General features: G+C 45.1%; 1 protein-coding gene across 1 annotated transcript in view; it reads left to right on the top strand.

The window, feature by feature from the left end:
• P2RY8 (P2Y receptor family member 8) overlaps positions 1-17513 on the top strand; it is an 85698-nt gene extending 68185 nt beyond the window's left edge. Inside the window, exon 3 of the mRNA XM_075333464.1 lies at positions 15290-17513. Coding sequence (XP_075189579.1) covers positions 15334-16413 — 1080 coding nt within the window. The 5' untranslated portion in view covers positions 15290-15333 and the 3' untranslated portion in view covers positions 16414-17513. The remainder of the gene's footprint in view (positions 1-15289) is intronic.
• Positions 17514-17719: the final 206 nt, after the last annotated feature.

Below are 17719 nucleotides of genomic sequence, written 5' to 3'. Positions count from 1 at the left end.
TTCCTGATCCCAGCTCTGTTCATCTTGGCTTCTTTTAAAAACACAGCAAGCAAGGGTTACTCCAAGCGGAGTCTCCCTTTTTTCCAAAAATTGGCCCACACAGACACCCACCCCATCAGTGGCAGCACTTGGGCCCTAGTTGCAAACAGGATGTTTTGATTTGCATCAAGCACATTCAAAAATACGCCATTCTTATCCGTCCCCAGGATGACACCGGGGTAGGTAGCAAAGTCTTTCCTGATCCCAGCTCTGTTCATCTTGGCTTCTTTTAAAAACACAGCAAGCAAGGGTTACTCCAAGCGGAGTCTCCCTTTTTTCCAAAAATTGGGCCCCACACACCCACCCATTCAGTGGCAGCACTTGTGCCCTAGTTGTACACTTCACAGCTACATTTGCATCAAGCACATTCAAAAATACGCCATTCTTATCCGTCCCCAGGATGACACCGGGGTAGGTAGCAAAGTCTTTCCTGATCCCAGCTCTGTTCATCTTGGCTTCTTTTAAAAACACAGCAAGCAAGGGTTACTCCAAGCGGAGTCTCCCTTTTTTCCAAAAATTGGGCCCCACACACCCACCCATTCAGTGGCAGCACTTGTGCCCTAGTTGTACACTTCACAGCTACATTTGCATCAAGCACATTCAAAAATACGCCATTCTTATCCGTCCCCAGGATGACACCGGGGTAGGTAGCAAAGTCTTTCCTGATCCCAGCTCTGTTCATCTTGGCTTCTTTTAAAAACACAGCAAGCAAGGGTTACTCCAAGCGGAGTCTCCCTTTTTTCCAAAAATTGGCCCACACAGACACCCACCCCATCAGTGGCAGCACTTGGGCCCTAGTTGCAAACAGGATGTTTTGATTTGCATCAAGCACATTCAAAAATACGCCATTCTTATCCGTCCCCAGGATGACACCGGGGTAGGTAGCAAAGTCTTTCCTGATCCCAGCTATGTTCATCTTGGCTTCTTTTAAAAACACAGCAAGCAAGGGTTACTCCAAGCGGAGTCTCCCTTTTTTCCAAAAATTGGGCCCCACACACCCACCCATTCAGTGGCAGCACTTGTGCCCTAGTTGTACACTTCACAGCTACATTTGCATCAAGCACATTCAAAAATACGCCATTCTTATCCGTCCCCAGGATGACACCGGGGTAGGTAGCAAAGTCTTTCCTGATCCCAGCTCTGTTCATCTTGGCTTCTTTTAAAAACACAGCAAGCAAGGGTTACTCCAAGCGGAGTCTCCCTTTTTTCAAAAAATTGGGCCACACAGTCACCCACCCCATCAGTGGCAGCATTTGGGCCCTAGTTGCAAACAGGATGTTTTGATTTGCATCAAGCACATTCAAAAATACGCCATTCTTATCCGTCCCCAGGATGACACCGGGGTAGGTAGCAAAGTCTTTCCTGATCCCAGCTCTGTTCATCTTGGCTTCTTTTAAAAACACAGCAAGCAAGGGTTACTCCAAGCGGAGTCTCCCTTTTTTCCAAAAATTGGGCCCCACACACACCCACCCCTTCAGTGGCAGCAGTTGTGCCCCAGTTGTACACTTCACAGCTAGATTTGCATCAAGCACATTCAAAAATACGCCATTCTTATCCGTCCCCAGGATGACACCGGGGTAGGTAGCAAAGTCTTTCCTGATCCCAGCTCTGTTCATCTTGGCTTCTTTTAAAAACACAGCAAGCACGGGTTACTCCAAGCGGAGTCTCCCTTTTTTTCAAAAATTGGCCCACACAGACACCCACCCCATCAGTGGCAGCACTTGGGCCCTAGTTGCAAACAGGATGTTTTGATTTGCATCAAGCACATTCAAAAATACGCCATTCTTATCCGTCCCCAGGATGACACCGGGGTAGGTAGCAAAGTCTTTCCTGATCCCAGCTCTGTTCATCTTGGCTTCTTTTAAAAACACAGCAAGCAAGGGTTACTCCAAGCGGAGTCTCCCTTTTTTCCAAAAATTGGGCCCCACACACCCACCCATTCAGTGGCAGCACTTGTGCCCTAGTTGTACACTTCACAGCTACATTTGCATCAAGCACATTCAAAAATACGCCATTCTTATCCGTCCCCAGGATGACACCGGGGTAGGTAGCAAAGTCTTTCCTGATCCCAGCTCTGTTCATCTTGGCTTCTTTTAAAAACACAGCAAGCAAGGGTTACTCCAAGCGGAGTCTCCCTTTTTTCCAAAAATTGGGCCCCACACAGACACCCACCCCATCAGTGGCAGCACTTGGGCCCTAGTTGCAAACAGGATGTTTTGATTTGCATCAAGCACATTCAAAAATACGCCATTCTTATCCGTCCCCAGGATGACACCGGGGTAGGTAGCAAAGTCTTTCCTGATCCCAGCTCTGTTCATCTTGGCTTCTTTTAAAAACACAGCAAGCAAGGGTTACTCCAAGCGGAGTCTCCCTTTTTTCCAAAAATTGGGCCCCACACACACCCACCCCTTCAGTGGCAGCAGTTGTGCCCCAGTTGTACACTTCACAGCTAGATTTGCATCAAGCACATTCAAAAATACGCCATTCTTATCCGTCCCCAGGATGACACCGGGGTAGGTAGCAAAGTCTTTCCTGATCCCAGCTCTGTTCATCTTGGCTTCTTTTAAAAACACAGCAAGCAAGGGTTACTCCAAGCGGAGTCTCCCTTTTTTCCAAAAATTGGCCCACACAGACACCCACCCCATCAGTGGCAGCACTTGGGCCCTAGTTGCAAACAGGATGTTTTGATTTGCATCAAGCACATTCAAAAATACGCCATTCTTATCCGTCCCCAGGATGACACCGGGGTAGGTAGCAAAGTCTTTCCTGATCCCAGCTCTGTTCATCTTGGCTTCTTTTAAAAACACAGCAAGCAAGGGTTACTCCAAGCGGAGTCTCCCTTTTTTCCAAAAATTGGGCCCCACACACCCACCCATTCAGTGGCAGCACTTGTGCCCTAGTTGTACACTTCACAGCTACATTTGCATCAAGCACATTCAAAAATACGCCATTCTTATCCGTCCCCAGGATGACACCGGGGTAGGTAGCAAAGTCTTTCCTGATCCCAGCTCTGTTCATCTTGGCTTCTTTTAAAAACACAGCAAGCAAGGGTTACTCCAAGCGGAGTCTCCCTTTTTTCCAAAAATTGGGCCCCACACACCCACCCATTCAGTGGCAGCACTTGTGCCCTAGTTGTACACTTCACAGCTACATTTGCATCAAGCACATTCAAAAATACGCCATTCTTATCCGTCCCCAGGATGACACCGGGGTAGGTAGCAAAGTCTTTCCTGATCCCAGCTCTGTTCATCTTGGCTTCTTTTAAAAACACAGCAAGCAAGGGTTACTCCAAGCGGAGTCTCCCTTTTTTCCAAAAATTGGGCCCCACACACCCACCCATTCAGTGGCAGCACTTGTGCCCTAGTTGTACACTTCACAGCTACATTTGCATCAAGCACATTCAAAAATACGCCATTCTTATCCGTCCCCAGGATGACACCGGGGTAGGTAGCAAAGTCTTTCCTGATCCCAGGTCTGTTCATCTTGGCTTCTTTTAAAAACAATGTAAGCAAGGGTTACTCCAAGCGGAGTCTCCCTTTTTTCCAAAAATTGGGCCCCACACAGACACCCACCCCATCAGTGGCAGCACTTGGGCCCTAGTTGCAAACAGGATGTTTTGATTTGCATCAAGCACATTCAAAAATACGCCATTCTTATCCGTCCCCAGGATGACACCGGGGTAGGTAGCAAAGTCTTTCCTGATCCCAGCTCTGTTCATCTTGGCTTCTTTTAAAAACACAGCAAGCAAGGGTTACTCCAAGCGGAGTCTCCCTTTTTTCAAAAAATTGGGCCACACAGACACCCACCCCATCAGTGGCAGCACTTGGGCCCTAGTTGCAAACAGGATGTTTTGATTTGCATCAAGCACATTCAAAAATACGCCATTCTTATCCGTCCCCAGGATGACACCGGGGTAGGTAGCAAAGTCTTTCCTGATCCCAGCTCTGTTCATCTTGGCTTCTTTTAAAAACACAGCAAGCAAGGGTTACTCCAAGCGGAGTCTCCCTTTTTTCCAAAAATTGGCCCACACAGACACCCACCACATCAGTGGCAGCACTTGGGCCCTAGTTGCAAACAGGATGTTTTGATTTGCATCAAGCACATTCCAAATCAACAAGCATTTACTCTCCCCAGGATGACACAGGGGTAGTAAATTCCTTGTGGATCCATGACTTGTTCATTTTGATGAACGTCAGTCTGTCCACATTGTCACTGGACAGACGCGTGCGCTTATCTGTCAGCACACACCCAGCAGCACTGAATACACGTTCAGAGACAACGCTGGCAGCTGGACACGACAAAATCTCCAAGGCGTAAGTTGCGAGCTCTGGCCATTTTTCTAGGTTTGAAGCCCAAAAGGAGCAAGGCTCCAGTTGCACAGTCATGGCATCGATGTTCATTTGGAGATACTCCTGTATCATCCTCTCCAGCCGTTGACTATGTGTCAGACTTGTTTTCTCTGGTGGCCTTGCAAAAGAGGGTCTAAAAAAATTATGAAAAGATTCCATAAAATTGCTGTTACCAGCACCAGATACGGTCCTACTGGTACGGGTAGACTGTTGAAGATGACGAGACCGTCCCATGTTTGTCAAGTTACAACTGGGAGATTCCCTCCCTGCACCTGCACGGTTGTTTGGTGGAAAAGCCGAGCTAAGATCGAGTAACAGCTTCTGCTGATACTCCTGCATACGTGCGTCCCTTTCTATGGCTGGAATTATGTCACAAAATTTGGACTTGTACCGGGGATCTAATAGTGTGGCAATCCAGTAGTCATCATCACTTCTAATTTTGACAATACGACTGTCATGTTGGAGGTAGTGCAACAAAAAGGCACTCATGTGTCTTGCGCAGCCATGCGGACCAAGTCCACGCTGTGTTTGTGGCATAGAGGTGCTACCCGTTCTTTCTTCCTCTGACATCTCCCCCCAACCTCTTTCAACTGAAATTTGACCAAGGTCTCCCTCATCCGCTGAGTCTTCCATGTCCATGGACAGTTCGTCCTCCATTTCTTCATGTTCTCCTGCACCTTGCTCAACATTTCACCTGCTACTATGCGCTTTTGTCGATCCCTGTCCCCCATGGTCCCATGCCTGCTGCGTTGGTGATGATGAACGTCTGGACCTTGGTGATGTTGTTGTCCATTGCGCATATGAATCCTCCTGTAGTTCCTCCCCTTCATGTTGTCCCACCCCCTGACTCCGAATAGTGTTTAGTGTGTGCTCCAGCATGTAAATGACTGGAATCGTCATGCTGATAATGGCATTGTCAGCGCTAAACATATTCGTCGCCATGTCGAAACTGTGCAGAAGGGTGCATAGGTCCTTGATCTGAGACCACTCCATCAGGGTGATCTGCCCCACCTCTGCATCTCGTTGGTCCAGGCTATACGTCATGACGTATTGCACCAGGGCTCTGCGGTGCTGCCACAGTCGCTGTAACATGTGGAGAGTTGAATTCCAGCGTGTCGCCACATCGCATTTCAGGCGATGAACCGGCAGGCCGAAAGACTTCTGGAGCGATGCAAGTCGCTCTGCTGCGGCGCTTGAACGGCGGAAGTGAGCAGACAGTTTTCGTGCCCTGTTCAGAAGGGCATCTAGGCCGGGATAGTGTGTTAAAAATTGCTGGACGACAAGGTTCAACACGTGAGCCATACAAGGTACGTGTGTCACCTTGCCCAGGCGAAGGGCCGCACCCAGGTTTGCAGCATTGTCGCACACGGCCTTACCAGGCTGCAGGTTGAGTGGAGACAACCATTTATTAAACTCGGACCGCAGAGCTGACCACAACTCCTCAGCTGTGTGACTCTTATTCCCAAGACATGTCAAGCTAAAGACCGCCTGATGCCGTTGCGCTCTGCTGCCAGAATAGTAATGAGGCGTGCGTGATTCCTTCTGCGCAGTGAGAACGCTGGTGGCCTGACCAGGCAGGCTTGGGGCGGAGGTGGAGGACCCAGATGAGGTGGAGGATGCAGAAGCTGTGGCGGAACTTGGACAGACAGAGGATTGACACACAAGTCGTGGGGACGGCAAGACTTGTGCAGCAGACCCTTCACCATCTATCACCATAGTTACCCAGTGCCCAGTCAGCGACATGTAACGTCCCTGTCCATGCTTACTGGTCCAAGTATCGGTGGTGAAATGCACCCGTTCACACACAGAGTTTCTCAAGGAAGCGGTGATGTTGTGTGCGACATGCTGGTGTAGCGCGGGCACACCTTTCTTAGAGAAGTAGTGGCGACTAGGCATCTGGTACTGGGGCACAGCGACAGCTCTCTAAAATCCTGTGTGTCCACTAGGCGGAAAGGCAGCATTTCGGTAGCCAACAGCTTACAGAGGGATAGAGTCAACCTCTTAGCTTTGTCATGGGTCGGAGGAAGTGGCCTTTTATTTGACCACATCTGAGGGACAGAGATCTGGCTGCTGTGTGTAGACGGTGTTGAGTAGGGTGTCCCTGGAAAAATGCAGGTTTGTGAGGAAAGTGCAGGCGGAGACATGATGTTGCCTTCATCCAACGTTGGTGCTATCGATGTCTGAGAGAGCTGTACACACTCACTTGTTTCCCCTTCCAAACCAACTGACGACCTACCAAGCAAACTGCCTGTTGCGGTTACAGTGGTGGAAGTTTTGCGTGGAAAAACAGGTGTGACAGCTGTCCCCACAGTCCTAGAAGATGAAGAGCGCGCGGATGCACTGGAAGGGGCGGGCGGTGGATGGTTCGCTCCGCTAGGCCACATTGCAGCACAGTGAGCTTCCCACCGGGACCTATGATATTTATTCATGTGACGATTCATGGAAGAAGTTGTCAAACTGCTGAGGTTTTGACCTCTACTAAGAGAATCATGACAAATTTTACATATCACATGATTTGGGCGATCTTTTGCTATGTCAAAAAAGGACCAGGCTAGGCAAGGCTTAGAGGCCATGCGACCTGTTGATCCACCCCGAATAATGCTCAGAGGCAGAGTGGTGGCTGAGGATGCAGTTGTAGACGTGCTACCAGTGCTCCGACTCTGTCCAGGAAGGCGCAAGGTAACTTCGTCGTCGGTTGCATCCTCCTCCACCGCCTCTGTTGACCTCCTCGAGTGCCTGACTGGGGGTTGACAGTAGGTGGGATCTAGAACTTCATCATCAATTGTTGTGTTTGCACTCCCCTCCCCCTCAGACCGAGCCTCTTCTTGCCCTGACCGAATATTTAAGTTGTCATCCCAATCGGGTATCTGCGTCTCATCTTCATCAGTATGTTCCTCATTGTCTATAACCACAGGTGTTACAGTTTGTGACAAAGGGTCAACATTATGCTCAGAAACTTGGTCCTTACGGCCTGAATCAGAGTCACAAAGGTTCTGGGCATCACTGCAGACCATTTCCTGTTCTGTACTCACTGTAGCTTGGGAGCAGACCTCTGATTCCCAGGCTATAGTGTGACTGAACAGCTCTGCAGACTCAGCCATCTCAGTTCCACCATACTGTGCAGGGCTGATGGAGACTTCAGAGCTGGGAGAAATCAAGTGTGATTGGGATGACAACTCAGAGGACTGGTGTTTTTTGGATGCGGTACTTGAAGTGGCTGAGAGGGCACTTGTTGGACCACTTGAGATCCATTCAAGCATTTTCCTTTTTTGCCCATCATCTACCTTTCTTCCTGTTGTTCGTGTCCGTAAAAAAGGGAGCACATCGGATTGTCCACGGTAAGTAGTAGACATCTTACTTTTGCTGGTAGATGGTCTATCTTCAGCAGATGATAATGGAGCTTTGCCACCTTCACCACAGACAAAACCTTTTTTGCCTTTTCCACCACGCCTCTTCCCCTTTCCACCAGCATCTGTCATTTTGCCACTCATGTTGATTGCGACAAGATTGTGGACTGAAAATGTGGTAGTAAAAATTGAGAGGTGGTGAAGATTGCAGTGGTGGTCTAGCTTTATTAACAGCAGAATAATAAAGAATAAATATCCCTGACAATGCAACTACGGCCCTTAAACTGGCAGCAAAAAATGCTAGTATAATGGCTTAGTTATAATGAGTTGGAGTGTGCAACGCAGGCAGATGCGCTCTGCAAATGTCTTTGCACTAGTGGGACTATAGCAAAGTCCAATAGCCACAGATAAGATGCCACTAGGTACACTGAGTGTTTGCTAGTATAATGGCTTAGTTATAATGAGTTGGAGTGTGCAACGCAGGCAGATGCGCTCTGCAAATGTCTTTGCACTAGTGGGACTTTAGCAAAGTCCAATAGCCACAGATAGGATGCCACTAGGTACACTGAGTGTTTGCTAGTATAATGGCTTAGTTATAATGAGTTGAAGTGTGCAAAGCAGGCAGATGCGCTCTGCAAATGTCTTTGCACTAGTGGGACTATAGCAAAGTCCAATAGCCACGTATAGGATGCCACTAGGTACACTGAGTGTTTGCTAGTATAATGGCTTAGTTATAATGAGTTGGAGTGTGCAACGCAGGCAGATGCGCTCTGCAAATGTCTTTGCACTAGTGGGACTATAGCAAAGTCCAATAGCCACGTATAGGATGCCACTAGGTACACTGAGTGTTTGCTAGTATAATGGCTTAGTTATAATGAGTTGGAGTGTGCAACGCAGGCAGATGCGCTCTGCAAATGTCTTTGCACTAGTGGGACTATAGCAAAGTCCAATAGCCACGTATAGGATGCCACTAGGTACACTGAGTGTTTGCTAGTATAATGGCTTAGTTATAATGAGTTGGAGTGTGCAACGCAGGCAGATGCGCTCTGCAAATGTCTTTTCACTAGTGGGACTATAGCAAAGTCCAATAGCCACGTATAGGATGCCACTAGGTACACTGAGTGTTTGCTAGTATAATGGCTTAGTTATAATGAGTTGGAGTGTGCAACGCAGGCAGATGCGCTCTGCAAATGTCTTTGCACTAGTGGGACTATAGCAAAGTCCAATAGCCACAGATAAGATGCCACTAGGTACACTGAGTGTTTGCTAGTATAATGGCTTAGTTATAATGAGTTGGAGTGTGCAACGCAGGCAGATGCGCTCTGCAAATGTCTTTGCACTAGTGGGACTATAGCAAAGTCCAATAGCCACGTATAGGATGCCACTAGGTACACTGAGTGTTTGCTAGTATAATGGCTTAGTTATAATGAGTTGGAGTGTGCAACGCAGGCAGATGCGCTCTGCAAATGTCTTTGCACTAGTGGGACTATAGCAAAGTCCAATAGCCACAGATAGGATGCCACTAGGTACACTGAGTGTTTGCTAGTATAATGGCTTAGTTATAATGAGTTGAAGTGTGCAACGCAGGCAGATGCGCTCTGCAAATGTCTTTGCACTAGTGGGACTATAGCAAAGTCCAATAGCCACGTATAGGATGCCACTAGGTACACTGAGTGTTTGCTAGTATAATGGCTTAGTTATAATGAGTTGGAGTGTGCAACGCAGGCAGATGCGCTCTGCAAATGTCTTTGCACTAGTGGGACTATAGCAAAGTCCAATAGCCACGTATAGGATGCCACTAGGTACACTGAGTATTTGCTAGTATAATGGCTTAGTTATAATAAGTTGGAGTGTGCAACGCAGGCAGATGCGCTCTGCAAATGTCTTTGCACTAGTGGGACTATAGCAAAGTCCAATAGCCACGTATAGGATGCCACTAGGTACACTGAGTGTTTGCTAGTATAATGGCTTAGTTATAATGAGTTGGAGTGTGCAACGCAGGCAGATGCGCTCTGCAAATGTCTTTGCACTAGTGGGACTATAGCAAAGTCCAATAGCCACGTATAGGATGCCACTAGGTACACTGAGTGTTTGCTAGTATAATGGCTTAGTTATAATGAGTTGAAGTGTGCAACGCAGGCAGATGCGCTCTGCAAATGTCTTTGCACTAGTGGGACTATAGCAAAGTCCAATAGCCACGTATAGGATGCCACTAGGTACACTGAGTGTTTGCTAGTATAATGGCTTAGTTATAATGAGTTGGAGTGTGCAACGCAGGCAGATGCGCTCTGCAAATGTCTTTGCACTAGTGGGACTATAGCAATGTCCAATAGCCACGTATAGGATGCCACTAGGTACACTGAGTGTTTGCTAGTATAATGGCTTAGTTATAATGAGTTGGAGTGTGCAACGCAGGCAGATGCGCTCTGCAAATGTCTTTGCACTAGTGGGACTATAGCAAAGTCCAATAGCCACGTATAGGATGCCACTAGGTACACTGAGTGTTTGCTAGTATAATGGCTTAGTTATAATGAGTTGGAGTGTGCAACGCAGGCAGATGCGCTCTGCAAATGTCTTTGCACTAGTGGGACTATAGCAAAGTCCAATAGCCACGTATAGGATGCCACTAGGTACACTGAGTGTTTGCTAGTATAATGGCTTAGTTATAATGAGTTGAAGTGTGCAACGCAGGCAGATGCGCTCTGCAAATGTCTTTGCACTAGTGGGACTATAGCAAAGTCCAATAGCCACGTATAGGATGCCACTAGGTACACTGAGTGTTTGCTAGTATAATGGCTTAGTTATAATGAGTTGGAGTGTGCAACGCAGGCAGATGCGCTCTGCAAATGTCTTTGCACTAGTGGGACTATAGCAAAGTCCAATAGCCACGTATGGGATGCCACTAGGTACACTGAGTGTTTGCTAGTATAATGGCTTAGTTATAATGAGTTGGAGTGTGCAACGCAGGCAGATGCGCTCTGCAAATGTCTTTGCACTAGTGGGACTATAGCAAAGTCCAATAGCCACGTATAGGATGCCACTAGGTACACTGAGTGTTTGCTAGTATAATGGCTTAGTTATAATGAGTTGGAGTGTGCAACGGAGGCAGATGCGCTCTGCAAATGTCTTTGCACTAGTGGGACTATAGCAAAGTCCAATAGCCACGTATAGGATGCCACTAGGTACACTGAGTGTTTGCTAGTATAATGGCTTAGTTATAATGAGTTGGAGTGTGCAACGCAGGCAGATGCGCTCTGCAAATGTCTTTGCACTAGTGGGACTATAGCAAAGTCCAATAGCCACGTATAGGATGCCACTAGGTACACTGAGTGTTTGCTAGTATAATGGCTTAGTTATAATGAGTTGGAGTGTGCAACGCAGGCAGATGCGCTCTGCAAATGTCTTTGCACTAGTGGGACTATAGCAAAGTCCAATAGCCACGTATAGGATGCCACTAGGTACACTGAGTGTTTGCTAGTATAATGGCTTAGTTATAATGAGTTGGAGTGTGCAACGCAGGCAGATGCGCTCTGCAAATGTCTTTGCACTAGTGGGACTATAGCAAAGTCCAATAGCCACGTATAGGATGCCACTAGGTACACTGAGTGTTTGCTAGTATAATGGCTTAGTTATAATGAGTTGGAGTGTGCAACGCAGGCAGATGCGCTCTGCAAATGTCTTTGCACTAGTGGGACTATAGCAAAGTCCAATAGCCACGTATAGGATGCCACTAGGTACACTGAGTGTTTGCTAGTATAATGGCTTAGTTATAATGAGTTGAAGTGTGCAACGCAGGCAGATACGCTCTGCAAATGTCTTTGCACTAGTGGGACTATAGCAAAGTCCAATAGCCACGTATAGGATGCCACTAGGTACACTGAGTGTTTGCTAGTATAATGGCTTAGTTATAATGAGTTGGAGTGTGCAACGCAGGCAGATGCGCTCTGCAAATGTCTTTGCACTAGTGGGACTATAGCAAAGTCCAATAGCCACGTATAGGATGCCACTAGGTACACTGAGTGTTTGCTAGTATAATGGCTTAGTTATAATGAGTTGGAGTGTGCAACGCAGGCAGATGCGCTCTGCAAATGTCTTTGCACTAGTGGGACTATAGCAAAGTCCAATAGCCACGTATAGGATGCCACTAGGTACACTGAGTGTTTGCTAGTATAATGGCTTAGTTATAATGAGTTGGAGTGTGCAACGGAGGCAGATGCGCTCTGCAAATGTCTTTGCACTAGTGGGACTATAGCAAAGTCCAATAGCCACGTATAGGATGCCACTAGGTACACTGAGTATTTGCTAGTATAATGGCTTAGTTATAATGAGTTGGAGTGTGCAACGCAGGCAGATGCGCTCTGCAAATGTCTTTGCACTAGTGGGACTATAGCAAAGTCCAATAGCCACGTATAGGATGCCACTAGGTACACTGAGTGTTTGCTAGTATAATGGCTTAGTTATAATGAGTTGGAGTGTGCAACGCAGGCAGATGCGCTCTGCAAATGTCTTTGCACTAGTGGGACTATAGCAAAGTCCAATAGCCACAGATAGGATGCCACTAGGTACACTGAGTGTTTGCTAGTATAATGGCTTAGTTATAATGAGTTGGAGTGTGCAGAGGACACGAGGGTACAGTGCCAGGATTTTGGGGCTCTGGGTAGAGGAATGGAAGCCTGCCTTTCTATCCCTCCTAATAGGGAAATGCAGGGAGGAAATCCCTGACCTTGGCTACACAGACGCTGGCGCTGTTTTCAGGACCTGTCACCTTAACTCTGACCCTGCCGGTTTGAGCCCTTAAAAGGACTGCTATAAAGTGCTCTCCCTAAGCTGTCTAACGCTGTGTATGCAGCGCATACAGCTGTATCGGCGATAGGACTCAGGAGGACGGAGCTGCAACAGTGATGTCTGACACCAAAGACACAGAAGGCAGATAATGGCGTCCTGGAAGAAAATGTCCGGTTTTATAATGCAGGGACATGTGACATGGACATCCTATCACACATGCCGTTGCTTCTCTGGCTCAAAGTCCACTTAGCTGTGTGTGTGTCTAGGATTGGCTGACATGCTGGCCCGCCCCACAAGACGCGCGCGCTTAGGGAAGGAAGACAAGAAAAAAAAAAAAAAAATGGCGATCGCCATTATACAAACAGCAGTGATCTGAAGGCGCTGTTCACGCACACTATACACTGAAATTTCATAATAGTGTGATTCACAGAGTGACTTACACTATTACAGCAGAAACCAAGCTAGGATTTAGCTGTTTTTTTGCTGCTAGAACCGTTCTCGAACGTTTCTAGAACTATCGAGCTTTTGCAAAAAGCTCGAGTTCTAGTTCGATCTAGAACAGGCCCCAAAATCACTCGAGCCTAGAACTGGAGAACCACGAACCACGAACCGCGCTCAACTCTAGTTATCAGAGTCTAGTCTATGGAGTTTCATCTCACCACTCCAAATCAACTGTTTTCAATCTTCTACTGTCCCCTTTTGGTACTTTTTTGTATGCTCGAACTGACACCTCTTATGACAATATTGATGTTGAGACATCTTCACCTTTTTTCGGGCCACCATTCCAAACTTCTGTAACATATGTCCGATGTTACTTCCAGGGATATCTGTGATCTCACTATTATGAAGCATATGAGCCACCTCCACTGCCGTGTTTGTTGATCTAGAACTTATAGACTTTGTGATGAGCCAACTTGTTGACCTCGATATTTTTCCTGGACATCCACCTCTTGGCTTTTGAATAAATGGATGGATGGACTTCATTTCATATTCTTCCAACTGTGATGGGACTAATATGATGCAGTTTGTCAATTTTCTTGTCTGACCGCTATCAATGAGCTGGATGATGCTTATTCTCTTTTCTTGGGAAATTTTATTCATGGCTGCTCATGATTTGAAACAGTGACCTTATACTTATAAATCAACTGAGACAGTAGAGAATGTGAGAACAGATGGTAATTTGTAGTAAACAGGAGAAAGATTTTTTTCCACCAGTGGGAGCAACACAGTAACAATGCAGTGAGGTGACAAGAATCTGCATAGCTAATCATATGCTAAATAGATTCAGGTCACATTTATGTATAAGATAACCAAGATGATTGTCTATTAAATGATGGTAGTCTCATGATCGAAGCTTTAGTGGATGGTGAGATATGGAGCCGGAAAGTCAAAAGTTCAAAATATTGTTACCCTTTTGCTCCTCAGTATGTGTATACAAAAACACTAGTGAAAGGGTAATGGAAATGTGTCATCTGCTCATGCATTTCCAGTTGGAACAATTAATAAATAAATCCCCTTAAAATTTGATGATGTACCAGTATTGTGTTTTATGAAAAATAATATTCTTGAAAAAAATATTTAAAATAAGTGCTCTTGATACAAAAAACAGACGTCAAGAGAGCAGACACATCCTTTTTATGGGGTAAAAATGTCATAATCAGAAATAGCTATATGTTACCAGAAGTGCCTAAATGCGAAAATTATAGGAAGTGGACCGGTGTGATGTTTTGTTTCTTCGTATTATTCAAGCATTCTTTTAATCTTATTTTTTTTATAATGTTTCCAGTGAATTGGTGTTCATTCTGAAGGTGTCATATGTTTAGCAATATAATGAAACCAGCAAGTCTTTCATGTGTTTCATCAGTATTTCTGAACGTTTTGCAGGTACTTTCGAAATCAGGAAGTTATCATTATTTACTGGTTGCTTTATACTATACAATGAATAATTTTCTATGGCGTGAATCTGGGGTAGAGAAAAAAACGTTGTGGTTCTCCCACAAGGCAGGAGATGTTTTCATCTCAAGCAGCCGCTATCCATGGTTTCCCTTATTATGTACTCAGAGTGAGACTGTTGTATATTGTACTACTGTACATTAGGAAAGAGAAGCTGCAGATGTCTCCTGCCCTCAACTTCCTCCTGTACCATTTTAATTTATAAGCTACTGAAGGCATGTATATGATATAAATTATAACATTTCACAACTCCATACTATATTAAGTGGTTCAAGGTCACACAACAAGCTACTTTTATAGTATAAGGACATTAAAAGTATTTTTTTATAATGAAAGTTCACCATAATTCTTTCAATATTCGGAAATAGACCTTAGGGCACATTGTTATTTTGGGTTCCATGCCATTGTGTAGTTGCTTTTATGACATACATTCTGATTACCTGGCTTGTGATAGATTGAAAGCAATGCCATACCCTTTAGAATATTGTTGGACAAACCTGCCGATATCAACAGTGGAATGGGTATGGAGGTGCAAGCCAAATGGTCATTGGGGAGATGTTGACCGGGCATGTCCTATTTCAGACTGCCAATAGCACTGTCCTCCTGGATAAAAGCACTGGCCAACATATTGCCAGGGGTTTATTCATAGAGAACACAAGAACGCTCTTGTGTATGAGAGTCGTCTGAGATGACTGTTAGCCGAATGATTGGCCAAAGCATCATTCAGCCACCAGCCATTTAATATGTTTGGCCGGCTTTTTTCTGACTTGGTTTAAAACTATACAGCTACTTACCTTATATTCCATTATCTTGCAGGGGTACTTGTGTAAGCCAAGTTAAAACCATCATAAAACGGAACCATGATGAATTTGAACAGCTTACCAAATGAATCCCATCCAGACAATGAGACATTAAATATGCTTGAAAACAAAGCTATCATGGTGGCTTTACCAGTAGTGTACTCATTTGTAACTTTAGTAAGTATTCCCGGAAATGTAATTTCACTTTGGATTTTGGTATTTCACTCTAAACCCCTCACATCTTCAGTAATTCTTATGATCAACCTGAGCATTACAGACCTTGCACTCGCCTTGCTTCTTCCATTTCAAATACACTACCATGCCAACAAGAACGATTGGATATTCGGGAAGGAACTTTGCAATGTGGTGACAATTATGTTTTATGTGAATATGTATGGTACAATATTAACAATCATGTTAATAAGCCTGGAGCGGTACTTGGGCATCGTCCACCCAATGAAATCGAGTATATGGAGGAGAAAAAGGTACGCAATTGGAGCGATTTTGCTAATTTGGCTCGTGTTGCTGGTTGCATTGTACCCTATGGAGTCGACGGATCTAATGTACGAAGTAAAAGATCTAAATATCAGAACATGCTTTGATGTTCTCAAATGGAACATGTTGCCAAGCCTCTTAATCTGGGCAGTATTCATCATTGGACTTTTCCTTTTCTTTTTTTTAATACCATTTATAATTATTGTGGTTTCTTATGTCCGTATCATTAGGAAGCTGATTCAGACGTCCAACAGGCATGGTACTGGTTATGAAAAAAGATCTATCAACCTTGCTATATTTGTCCTCATAGTGTTCATCACCTGTTTTGTACCAAACAATCTGATTCTTCTGCTGCACACAATTGTCCGCCTGTTCTATGGTAAGAGTTATTACTATGCTTACAAGTTGACTCTTACATTGAGCTGCTTAAGCAGTTGTGTGGACCCATTTCTCTATTATTTTGCTTCTAAAGAATTTCGTAAGAAAGCATTGGAGTTGTTGAATTGCAGGTCTCGAAGTTTTAAACAGTGTGTCGTAAGACGAGACAGTGTGTTCTCTGCTCTGACCTTTTCCAGTGGACAGTGTGAAACCTTACAAAATGGGAACAACCACAGGTACGACAACAACCAAGTGAGCGACATGTAGACATTTGACTCACCTTTTATACGAGCTGAGGGCGCTGAATGTTACTTTTCTACTTGCATCTTAGAGGGAATCAGAATTTGAACTAAGAACATGGGACTAAAAAGGCAGCACTTCTTTCGAGAGATGGTTTTATGATGAAGTTCAAACATTGAGTGGTTCATGAAATATTAAAATGTTGGCATTGGAAATACTGTACAAATGTCTGTAATTTTTAAGTTTGGGTAAATAAAATTAAGTACATATGTACTTAAGAAAACAAAGTACTTGTGTCAGGACTTCAAGGGAGCACATCATGTCGGATAGCGCTACTAACAAGCAAACAGAAGGTTAATCTGCCAATTAATAGCATTAGAAAGGTGCACAGCCCCTGTTTCTAAAGTACAGCTCCGAGAAAAAAATTAAATTTGTTCCTCTCATGAGTCGCTACCTTTGTCATACAGGCGTGTTGGCTAGAGTAAACAGTGATCAGCGGTTGTAACCACGCCCGGCACTTTGATTGACAGTCGGGTATGCAGTACATCAGTGCAGAGACGACTGTCAATGAAACTGTTGGGTGTGCTTACAGCTGTCACTCACAGTATACTGAGTGGTGACTGTAGCCTCTCCAGGCACACCTGAGTGACTGAGACGGTGGCTCCTGGAAGGAATGAAGGTCATTAGGTGGCCGGGTGACATTGTAACAATATTATCCTGCAGATTAACTCCATATTTTCAGGTTAATAGCATTATCCCACATGACAGATTACCTTTAAAGATAAACATTCATTATTTTTTTTTAATTTAAACTGTGTATTTTCTATGATTGCCGCTGTATCAATGATTATGGATCTGTTTTTCTTTTTTTGTTCTGGTCACTCTGGTACAAAATTATGCCCCGTAGTAAAGAGACAAATCATCTCTTCATCCAACACATTTAATAGAAAAAAGACATGGATCGCAAATCCCAAATAATACAATGATCTAAAGCCATTAGGCAAAAAATTAAATAATAGAACATCAGGTTCTTAGCTGTACTTTCTGATCAGACTCAAATTAAGCCCACTGCCACGTCACGGCGAAACTCTGAGTGGGTTCCTAATCAAAACCTTATAGTGTGGCACCGTGCACTAACCACTGCTGCAGCGATAAAGCAACAGCAGGGCAGGTGACCTGGTGCCTCACAGCACCCATGCTGCAAGGCAAAGCCCCCATGGCTCCAGGCCACACCACCCCACTGACAGGAAATTACCACAAAAGGTGTCACCAATGTCACCATGGATGTGCGATCCATGTCCTTTTTCTTTTTAATGTGTTATTTATTATTCTA

This window comes from Anomaloglossus baeobatrachus, chromosome 2 (genome assembly GCF_048569485.1).
Source record: "Anomaloglossus baeobatrachus isolate aAnoBae1 chromosome 2, aAnoBae1.hap1, whole genome shotgun sequence".
NCBI classification, from domain to species: domain Eukaryota; kingdom Metazoa; phylum Chordata; class Amphibia; order Anura; family Aromobatidae; genus Anomaloglossus; species Anomaloglossus baeobatrachus.
This window is presented reverse-complemented; position numbering and strand designations above follow the sequence as displayed.